At 34.7% G+C, this 12,090-nt stretch overlaps 1 protein-coding gene across 1 annotated transcript; it reads right to left on the bottom strand.

Moving 5' to 3' along the window:
* Nucleotides 1-54: 54 nt before the first annotated feature.
* On the bottom strand, nucleotides 55-6,117 carry LOC133817760 (protein CROWDED NUCLEI 1). Its single transcript, XM_062250360.1, has 8 exons — nucleotides 5,408-6,117; nucleotides 5,054-5,263; nucleotides 4,627-4,880; nucleotides 4,200-4,470; nucleotides 4,035-4,118; nucleotides 1,464-3,571; nucleotides 932-1,097; nucleotides 55-668 (listed from the first exon to the last, which is right to left on the bottom strand). Exons 1-8 carry the CDS (start codon nucleotides 5,660-5,662, stop codon nucleotides 423-425), a joined length of 3,594 nt encoding a protein of 1,197 aa, XP_062106344.1. The 5' UTR covers nucleotides 5,663-6,117; the 3' UTR covers nucleotides 55-422.
* Between the last annotated feature and the right edge of the window lie 5,973 nt (nucleotides 6,118-12,090).

The raw sequence follows: 12,090 nt of genomic DNA, 5'->3' as shown, positions 1-12,090 counted from the left end.
CATCATTATATATATATAAATAAATAAATATATATATATATATAGAGAGAGAGAGATCATCAAGTTCAAGCAATCATTCCAGAACAAAAGAGATACAAAACATTTGATACAAACAATGTGGGAAGGAGAGGAAGACGCGTTCCAGTGACAAATATGCACCGGTTTACTGCTTACATAAAATGTCTAATTTTTACGAAGAAAAAAAAATCATAAAATAACCCAATACTCCTAACTCCTACAGAAGATATGGAGGGGCAAAGAAAAACCCAATTACCCCTGCCTCAAATATTCCCATGGTTCTAGCGCTAAATCAAAATGTTAATACACACTACTACACATAAGGTAGGCTCCTAAAAAGCATACATGCCTAAAAAAGTTGACTCAGTCAAGATTCGTACTTATCGGCAACCAAAGCTCTGCGGCTATGTGGTAAGAAAAGTCCACAGCTTCTTTCCAATTGAGGCTTCACCAGGACGTAAGGGCTCTTCATCTTCGTCCTCGTCCTCGTCTTCGACATGACTAGCATCTTCCCCGTGGGATTCACTCTGGCACTCGTCTCTGTTGGAATACTTCTCCGCTCTTTCAGGTGTTCCATTCACCTCTTCACTCAAAGCTCTAGTCTCAGCCACGTTTTTTATTATATCCCCAGTGTCTCCAACATTCGTACACTGCCAGCATAAAATAAAACAGAAGAAAACAAGTTAGAAAGAATAAAATCAGAAGTCTTTGATTAAAACTATTAAATTGGCAGACAACAAGATCGATGACCATAAGAATGGAAGGTAGAAGAAATCACTTCCCAACAACTTAATATTACTACCAAAACAGATATTTGAACTCAAAAATAAAAATAATAGCAATAAACAATAAAAGGTTACAAAAATATATAACTAAAAACATGTAGATAAAAAAAGCCCTTTGATATACTAACCCGCAACAGGCGCATACTTCCACCATTCTCACTGGCAACTCCTGCTGAAGAAGCTGGGGCAGCTTTAGAAGAAACACCTGCTTCTTCCGTACCCCCAACAACATCTTCTTCCTGGTTTTCTTTGCTATGGTCAACTGAAGCTCTAGCTGGTGGAGTTGTAAATTGACTGATGACAATAAGCAAAAACACGAGTAAATTTATCGTGATAAGTAACTAATAGCACACCGCATTATATTTTTATATATATATAAATAAAAGTGATTTCAATTTTGTTATATTTTGGGACAAATCCAATTATATACTTTGGACTTACTTTTATGTAGTTAGGTTTGAACTTAATTGTATGTACTTAAGCTTCTAATACTTAATAGCCATCCAATCAGTCTAATTTGTGGGCTGAACGGGATTTATCCCCAAGCGAATGTAAAACCCAGGCCATATATATCAAAACAATGTAAAATGGCCCATTTAGCTGGTTGTGAGACAGCAAGCTGGACACACCTATGAAGATCTAAAATGTTAAAAGACTTACTTTTTCGATCCGCGAAGATTATAACGCCGTCCAGCTGGAGCTTGCTCAACTGGTGGAACTTTGTCTCGCCTTCTCTTCCGCCGCCCTCCCATGACACTTTCTGAACGTCCTTCACTGTCAATCCTGTCATGCTCACTGACTGTGATTTGAGATGTCTGATGACGACCTCGCTTTCGTACATTAGTTTTCTTATCATCAACACTGAGCCCACCCTGGTTTTCAGCATTTGTATTGGAGGAATCCTCAGCAGTCCCATTTTGATACCCACTCTCATTTAGTTCTGAATCTTCTCCAAGTATAGCCTTAGCATCTTCAACAACTGCTTTCACAGATCGTGTTCTGGCAACTCTAGCTGCCTTCCCTCTTCCCCGAGACTTGTTTGGACCACCTTTCAAATCAGAAGGCTGAGAATCTTCTTGAGTTTCTAGCCCCTTACTATTGATGTTGCTCTCATGATCAGCGGACAGATCTTGTCCAGCTTCCAACTCTCTTAAGCTGTTGTCAGATTCTTTCCTCTGGACATCAAAAGATTCACTTGCAGCAGCAAAAGAGAGCTCTGCCTCAATCTCAGTGGCCTGTAATTTTTTGGATGGCTCTTCCATAATCTCCTCTCCATCAAATGTTTCCTCAGCCAAATTTCGACCAGAGATAGACTCATTTTGTTTACCGGGGGAGAACTTAAAAATCTTAGTTGTGCATTTACGAAGCCAAGAAATAGTCCCACCAGATATTGGAGATTTTGAATCAACATTTGGAGATAAATCATTGTTCTGCCTCTTAGAAGGAACCAGATCATCAATTACACCTCCCTTTGTATAATCACCCAGTTTTGGAAGGAGGGGTACTTCCGCATTCTGAATTTCAGCAAAAGGCTGTAAATCAGAGAGCATGAATTCAGAAATAATCTCATTGCAATTACTGCAATTCTTGAGTTTATCAATAAATGAAAGGAAGCGTTCTCTCTCCTGGATAAATAGTTCACGCTGGTCCTTAAGCTTCTTGCTAAGGTCGAAAAGCTCATCAATGTCTTTTCGTATCTCAACTCTCTGCCGTTCAAGATGCTCTTTATTTGCGTCAGCTTCTAGTTTTTCTTTCTCAATTTTGTGCCTTTCAAATTTCAACTCTTCCATCTCTCTTCTGGCTACTTCTCTCAAGTAATTAATATTATCTAGTTCTCCTTTCTTCTCTTCCTCAAAAGAATTTTCCTTTTCACGTAATGGCTTTTCCATCTCCTCAAGTCGATTCTGCATATCAGTTTCGAGTTCTCTTTTCCGCATCTCATAATCATGAAGCATTTGGCTTCTCTCACTCTGTTCTTTCTCAGCTATTAAGGACTTCTCATGCTCCATGTTGGCTGCAAATGATTCCTTTGCCAACTTGAGATCCTCCTGCTCCCTTCTTATGTAGTCTTGTACAGCAGCTTTTTCATTTTTCAACCTCTCTTCTTCAACTTGTTTCAGTTTTTCTAACTCTTCCTTCTGTTCACTCACATTTTTCAGTGCTTTATCAATCTCTGCTCTTCTTTCATCCAGTTCTTCCCACTCCCTCTCAAAACTTTCCTTTTGCTGCTTTAGATCCTCAGCTTCCTTCAGAAGCAATTCTTTCTGAAACATGTACTTGTCAATTTCCTGCTTCAATTCTGATTGCAAACGCCCATATTCTGACCTCTCTTCTTTGCTCACTTTAAGCTTTTCTTTCTCTTCAATGATATTCCGCAGTTGTTCTTCATTTTCCGTCCTTATCTTCTCAACTTCTGACGTGAGCCTAAGCAATTCCTCCTTGTCAGCAAGCAATTCCTTCTTCTCCTTCTCTAAGTTCTTTTCCTCAGATTTAACAGTCTTCTCCCTTTCCTTCAGGGTTTTCAACTTTGTTTCATGATCCTTTTCTTTCTCCCTAAACTTCTCCCATCTCTTTTCCAAAGCCTGCTCCCGTTTTGCAAGTTTCTCCTCCATGTGATTAATTTCAGCTTCCTTTTTCTCTACATCAACCACCTTGCTTTTCAATTCCTCATCTAGCGATTTTCTCTTTTGTTCTACTTCCAATTCAAATGCATGTTTCTTTTCTTCCAAAATTGCATTATGCTCATCAGTAAGCTTCTGAATTTCATCCTGCATTTGTGTCATGCATATTGCAGTATTTTTCAGTCAGACAGTCTTCCATTTACATTGTAATACAAAACCAAACTTATTTTAAGAAAGAATAATAATATAAGCACAAAAACATTACACCAACTGAAGTGGCCTGTTTTTTAAAATAGTGGGTCCTGTCTGAAATAAATGTGATTGGTTAAAAGAAACTACCACATCAGTTGATGTAATGTTTTGGTGCATAAATTTGGTGCACATATCATTACGCTTTAAGAAATGTAGTTTATCAAATATATGTAGTTTATCAAATATATATATATATATATACATATATATAAAAGGACAGAAAGAGAGGGAAGAACACAAATATGGGAGTGAAACATAAAGAGATATTCAGTGGGTGAGTCCCAATAAAACTATCTCATTACCCTAATAACCAAGTCTTGTATCTCTTCTATAAAAAATAAAAGGTGCAAAAGCTTACTCTTTCCCTAGCATTCAGCTTTTCCTCTAAAAGGGAAAATTCCTTCTCTTTCATCTCTAGGTTTATTCGCAAAGCTTCATATTCCTGCATCCCCCCCAAAAAAAAAGTTATTAACATTTCAGCTGTAGACAATTTAAAGACAGCTCAATATTTAAGGGTTCTTGCCTTCTCTTTTATGGTTAGACTTCCTATTCTACTGCTAAAATCATCTTCTTTCCCCTTCAAAGTTGCATTGGCATCATCAATCTTCCTCTGAGCATCTTCAAGGTCCTTCTGTTTCTGCTTCAAAATCCTATCACTCTCATTTGCTCTGTCCTCTCTTTGGTTAAGAAGTCTCTGTCCCTTGGCTAGCCTTTCCTCTCCCTCCTGAAGTTTTCTTTCCCATTCTCGCAAATCCTCCTTCTGCTTCGATAGATTACTTTCATGTGCCTTTTGCCTGTAAAATTCAAACCAACAAGTTTATATTGATAGAAGATAGTTATAAAACATGTCAGAACGCTTTTGCAGATTGAAATAGAAACCTTAAGCACACTGAATGAGCAGATAGAATCTATAATATAAAAATAAAACAAGTTAAAAGCCTTAATCATACTCCTCAACAAATGATAAACGCTCCCTTCGAACTGTGCTTTCTCGAGCCTCGAAGTCTTGTGATTTCCTCTCTATCTCTGAACTCTTTCTGTTAACCTCAGCAAGCTTGGCATCGGCTGCACGCAACTTAACTTCTAGCTCTAGAGATTTCTCCTCTATGCTAGTAACTAAAGCATTTGCCTCAGACAACTTAGATTCAGCCGTATACTTAATTTCTGCATTTTCTGCACGAATCTCACGCAAAGCCTTCTCTAACTGCAGAATTAAACGTGCTATAGATATTAGCAAATAATAGGAGCAAGTTGATTTTATACAACAATACCACCAAGACACCAGCCCCAAAGTACATATTCATTAACAATCTCAACGAATATAAATATGTATATTTAATCAAAGAAAGCGAGATAAAAGAAAATATTCATTCTTACATCACGGACACACTGTTTCTCAACCCCCAGGGCCTTCCTTAAATTCTCCTCCCGCTTCTCAACATCAGACATTGCAATTAAATGTGCTGCTTGCTCTCTTTTAAGAGCATCCTTAGCTTCTGCCAATGACTGTCTAAGTTCTTCATACTTAGAATTCCACTCCTTCTTCTCAATCAGGAGTAGGCCCATATTATATTGATATTCAAAAAGCTGGCAACAACAACAGTCAGTTCAGTTAAGATTAATGCACATAAAACACTTCAACCCAGGAAGACAAAAATCCATTTTTACAGCAAAGTCAACATAAAACATAAAAAAGCAAACAGCAAACAAACAAACAAACAGCCCACCAACCTCATTTTCGATTTGGGAAATTCTCTGAGCCATGCCATCCCGGTCCGTGGCAGCTTCGCCCGAACCCATCAGCGTATTTCCTCCATCCTGAACTACCAATCCCGAAGGCGGAGACCCAGACTCAAGAAAAGCAATACCTTTGCCCTTCGCCGCATCTCCGGAGTTCAGGTTCGACCCTGACCCAGTTCCACTCTTACGTCCCCCAGTTCTTGGCGAGAGAGACCAAGCCGACCACACCTTCTGCGGTGTAAACATTACGAAACTTCCCAGAGTAAGCCTTTTTTACAACCCAAAATCACAGATCGAAAATTCAACTTCATAAGCCCACGGAAACCCCTTTTCAGAAATTTTCATAGACTACTCCTTTCTCTCCCCCCAAAAAAAAACCCTAAGTTGAACAGCGAATCTACGTAACAGTGAAAACTCCTGCCCCGTACTAGGCCAGGAGTACCAATCTCCGGTTAATCGAATTTTTCAAATCCGAAATTTTCAAGAAGACAAAAACTCTTACTCAGTAACGGTTATCTTTTTTCTCTCTGTATTATTCAAAAAAAGAAACCCTAACCGGACGTGAACGGAGTTCCCAAACTCCGGCCAAATAGAAATTTGAAATCCGATACCGATAACGTCTCGAAACAGGGAAAAAAAAAACTCTCTCTCTCTCTCCTCTTTCTCTCTCTTTTCACAGCCACCTTTTGTGTTTCGAGTGTTATGCGCGGATCACTCACGTTCTTTCTTTTTTTTTTCAATTTATTATGGGCCCGACAGCAATACTGAAGTTCAAAGTACGAAAATACCCTTATGTTGAACAAACATACAAGCCCCCGCATCCAGGGTGTTTTGGGGATTTGGTAAAGGCGCCTCATAGGAGACAACGTGGGCAGTCGCGTGTGTTTCACTCTGTGACGAAATTGCCCATGGGAAGTGGGGACGCCGCATAGTGTTTGGTTGACAGCAGCCAGAGGGGTATAATGGTCATTTGAAGGAGCGGTTCTGGGTTTCCGAGAAGTGAGAGAGAGAATAAACTCTTTGTATGCGAATGCCACGGTGTTCAGGAGCTGTTAAGTTAGGTTGTAGCATTACATTCATTTAGATTTGGTTTTTTCTTAATATATATTATTTATTTTAATTTAGTTTTGGGCTAATTAGAGAGAGCATGAAGATAAGCATCTCTTTTGTCCCACGTGGCTTTACTGGCCATCTTTGTGGACTACTAGCAAGCTAGCCAGCCAGCCAAGCCAAACTCTCTCTCTCTCTCTCTCCTTCCCTCCCTCTTTCTATTATTCTCTCTCTTTATAAAGTGAAAATTTGTAAGCAAAGTTGATGCATTTAACCGTTAAAGCAATATACTAATTACTTTACAGCAAAAAAATTAAAAAGAAAATAAAAAAAAAATATCATAGAGCTTTCTTATGGGCATGGGTTTTTGTGGAGGGGCCACCACTCCTTTTGTGGAAAATGTACTTTAAGGAGAATTGATTTTATGTGACACTTGTGAAAATCATGGATGAGATATATGAATTTGGATAAAGTTTTTACTATTGTATCAATAAATCACCTACTTGTGCTTATATCGCTTATATCTAATACTAATAGGGTGCAACCATATATTCTATTCAATGATCTTGCTTGATTCATTATTCAAATTTATGTAGAATCTTATTATGGTGTGATCCAATTGTTTGTTGAGCATTGAGTGAATGATGGTATAAATAAGCAATGTGAGTTGAAACCAAATGATTTTTTTTTAAAAATTATTTAATATTTAAGTGGGATCATATCATAATTTACAACGCATTATTTCCACAACTAATTAATATTCATCGAAATTTAATTCTTAATTTTAATCTTGTATTATTCACTTAAAAGTCAGATTTGAGCTTGTTTGGTAACTCAGTTAGACTCTCTATTGTTTCTTTATTTATTGTTTTTCTGTGCCTTCTTGGGGTGATATTATGACGTGTTTTGTGGTTTATGTTGTGCCATTTTTATCCAATTTGATGCCATGTTATGTGGTTTTTCTTATGCCTATTGAGGCTAGTTTTGTATCGTAGATGGTGGCATGACTTGTGCTTTCTAAGGCTAGTTTTATGCTAAAATATGTGTCTTGTTTGTGTGCCTTTTGAGGCTAGTGTTGTGCCATCGTCTTATCATCCTCCTCTCCCTCGTTGACTCATACTACTTTTGTGCCTTCTCAGGCTAACGATGACACATTCATATTCAAAGATTTCAAAGATAAGTTTTATTTTATTACAACAATAAATAGTTTCCTTTTGTCTAAGATTCTTCTTCTATAAATATATATAGATACTCTAAAATCCAAAATACTTCTTTCTACCCTTACTATTTTAAAAAAATTACTTATGTTTGTTGGTTTGTGGTATATGTATCTTATTAGCCTAATGAACATAGTAAATAATGGTGACACTTTCAACTTTGGAGACTTCCGAGATAAGTTCTAGCTTCTTCAATATAAAACTATTTTGGAAGATATTTCTTCCAATATAAAAATTTTCAGATCATTAAGATTCTCATTATCATTATTGAAGATTCGATACTATTCCACTTTTATTTATTTTGTAGGTGTTCTTTTGATGGGACGAAATTGAGCTTAAACTAGAGAAGCTATTTTCTAATATTAAAGTTCTGTTGTCTAAATTATGAGGGGCATCTTTTTCTCATGTGTTTGGTTAAAATTTATATATTGCGACCCATGGATGGACTTAGCATGCCCTTAGGCTAGACAATGAGCTTTCTTGGATGAAAGAAGTCCCGTCTCTAGGTTGCAATATTTTTGCTTAACTGTAATCTTGATCTATTAAAGTATCTTCTAACAAAAAAATAAAGAGCAAATTACCTTATATTTTACCTAATTCATAAACATATATTTATGTTTGTATTTGTAGGTTGCAAAAGTATGCCACACAAGACAAAATCATTGTATTATGTATAAGAAATGTGAGCTAATATGTCTCAAACTCATGGTTGGTCCAACTTCCATTTACCCTTACCTGCACCATATAGCACCCGTGGGCCAATACTCAACAAGAAAACTTAAATTAACATATACAAAAAAATCAACAGATCACAAATAACATGCTTAGTAGTAATAACCATTCAAACAGACATTCAACTCAATTACGTGACCATAGTGTCATATGAGTGCATACCGCACTTCCAAAGTGGGCCAGCCATAACGGCATGCATTCCACATGCTTATGCTGACCATGGTTTATAAGTTGAGCTTTTCAATCAAATTCAATCAAGTATGCAGTTCATACATAACACAGTCATTCATTTAAAAAGATATTCGAAGGCATCTAAAGTTACGAAAATTTTATTTAATTATCTAAATAACAACCTAATCCACAAATATCCTAACTAACCATAAAATAACAAACTCTAATTCTCTAGCCTGATTTTGAATTTACTAAGCCCAAAATCTTATTGGGTTTTAGGGCTTTATGTAGACTCGATCCATAACAATTCTTAATAATACCATAATTAATTTATTCTTACACAATCACCTATTTTCCCACAAACAAGGCTACTAATACCATAAATCTATACTATGCTATAATAATTATAACCACTAAATATTTAAAAAAAAACTAAACCTTATTCTATCACCACAACTCAAGTTAAATATATTCTATAAAATAAAGACAACCTATAATCACATAAATAAATAGGTATAAGATAAAGGTAACATCGGTTACTACAAACAAGTTGTAATACATGAATCAAATGATCAAATGACATATATATGAGTTCATAGTAACTTCAAGATTAAGATCAGTTTGTATATGATCATCAGTTGATGTGTTTTATAATACTACAAAAAAGTATTAAAACAAGTATTATTAAATCACATCTGGTCCAGTTCTACATACTCCCAGTATGCAAAGTACCTTCACTAAAGTGTCTTACCACACTAGTAACTCGGATCTAGGTTACATGTATGACGTCCCCAAGGTATGGTATGTCTGCCACATACTCATAATTCCAAGGTTCACGAGTATGTTAAGCACTTGAACAAATGAATTAAATAAAATGATACTAAGAAATACAGAAAAATTTAAAACTTTTATATAAACTTATTAATAGAAATGATTACACGTATGAATACTTTAAATTTAAATGTAGCAATATGAAAAACCTTAAACCACTATTGGATTGCTACTGAGTACGTGCTCCATAAGTTGCTCAACATCTAAAGCCACACCTGGAAATTTTTTGGAAAATAACATAATGAGCTAACACTCAGTAAGTAAATCTCATGCATACACATACACATGAATGTCGTGAGTTTGAAGTGCACATATACTCATATGTTGACTTATAATACCTATGCATTTTATTTATTGATCAAGCACTTTCAAACTTTACTTTTGTGTTTTTTCTCTTTTTACTTTCACATTGTTATGGGTCAATTATCTTATGTGCACACTATTCGATTTAGTCAATGCTTGTAGGGCTTGTTACACATATAATATGAAATCTCATGGGTTCTCCTCCGGTTAGCCATCATCGCAGCTGGGCTCGTCGTATTACTCATTTCATCATTTCCATAGCTGTCATAATTATTCCACATATATATGGAGGAGAAAGACGGGAAATGGCAAACATATCTGAATGGTCAACTCTGACCTAGCCCACACTAGTGGGCAACCACTATAAGCCTTGTAGACATCCGTTTTCTTTACTAAACTTACTTAATTGCTTCATCGAAACAGTGACACCCTTTTTAAACATCTTATTATCACTTTGCTTAAGCCTTATTGTCATTAAAATTTTTAACTTCACATAAGACTTTTCAAGGCATTTCACAACATTTATCATATTCTTATGCATGGTCTTATATCACATAATAATGTATCACATAACTGTACATGCCATGCATACATGCTGATGTTGAAATGCCAATGTTCATGTTCATGATTCATGTTTGATGGTATTCAATCAAGGCATTGTATCACATCTCATATAACTCAAAACATCTTTAGTCAGAATACATGAAGCTTTGGGTTGGTGGTGTTGTTATACCTTAACGTAGAGCTATGGCTCAGGTCTAAGGTTTCCAGCCTAAAACTTAAAGGCTTCCTATATCATAACATGTAACAAAATCATGAATATAGAAGGTAATCCACATACTCATCAACATGAGAACACATACTTGCACATAACTCAGATCAAACTTAACTAATTAAGACAACTTTCACATACCACGAAATTCATCTATTATATGTCATATAATCCATTATGATATACATACCACACATAACTCATATAACTATTCATCACATATGCATCATCATCCCATACTTAACACAACAAACATACACAATCAATGTAGTCATCCATATCATAAAATGTGAAATTTACTTACCTTAGGTCCTTAGCTTATTTTAAAACTGCTCACCAAGAGTCAATCAATCCAATCCATAGAAATCATATTCAAGGTACATCATTTATTAAATTCTATCAAAATCGTAAATATACACTATTGATGGTATATATTAACAATACCAGAAACCACATAAATGATAATAATAATTATTATCATCATAATGTTAATATTCTTCATGCATCATAATCATCTTTACAAAACACTACTTTAAACCTTACTCATAATAATATGTACTTGATACATTAATAATAATAATAATAATAATAATAATAATAATAATAATAATAATAATAATAATAATAATAATAATCTTTGTCTATAAATAAACTTATTTTAATACTAAAAGAATTTTAAACATTGATAATCTTAATAACAAAATACATGAATAACAATATGTGTGTGAATGTATATATTCGAATAATCATTTTATAAAAAAAATCATATTTTTAACATAAAATTGTAATAATCGATATTATGATAATAATATAAATATAAATATTTATATTACTATTAATTGGCCATAAAATCGACCACATTGATAAAATAAATATAATTTCTACAAAATTCAATGTTCTTACAAATATCAATAACTTTATGAAAATAGTCTTTTTTTTAATATTATCTTAGGATTCAAATATAACCAAAATATTAATACAACATAATAAATGTTAAATAATAGTTGAACCACAATCACACTTTACATATAAAAATTATATTCTTGATTTACCAAACAAAATAACAAAAATAAATTATAAAAATTAACTATTTATTATAATTTTCATATTAATAGAAAATCAATTAAATATGCCTTTTTATAATTTTTTTAATGTCTAATATTTTCTAGAAAATTGGACTGCACAACAGCTATAAAATGGACAATCCCAAAATAAAACACATGTATCAGAAATACATATAATCACAGACAGCTAGTATAATTACAGAAAAATATTTAGTATATCAAGAATATATAAATATATACTATATGTACACATAATAAAAATTACTCTAATCAATCACAATTAAATCACAATATATATGTCAAAGAAATTATACCACAATGATCGGGATTTCAAAACGAGTTAAATGATGATTTCTGAAGCTCAAAACGAACACCGAAACCTCGAAACTAAGTTTTGACCGTCGGTCTACGATGGATCACGGTGGCTCGTAGTGGGCCCGCCACCCAACTATAGTAGATGTGGGAACAATTTATTGGGTTTTAAAGCCCACAACACGAGGAACACGATGGTGGTGATGGATCAGCTAACAGATG

Source organism: Humulus lupulus, chromosome 2, assembly GCF_963169125.1.
Source record: "Humulus lupulus chromosome 2, drHumLupu1.1, whole genome shotgun sequence".
Lineage (NCBI taxonomy): Eukaryota > Viridiplantae > Streptophyta > Magnoliopsida > Rosales > Cannabaceae > Humulus > Humulus lupulus.
This window is presented reverse-complemented; position numbering and strand designations above follow the sequence as displayed.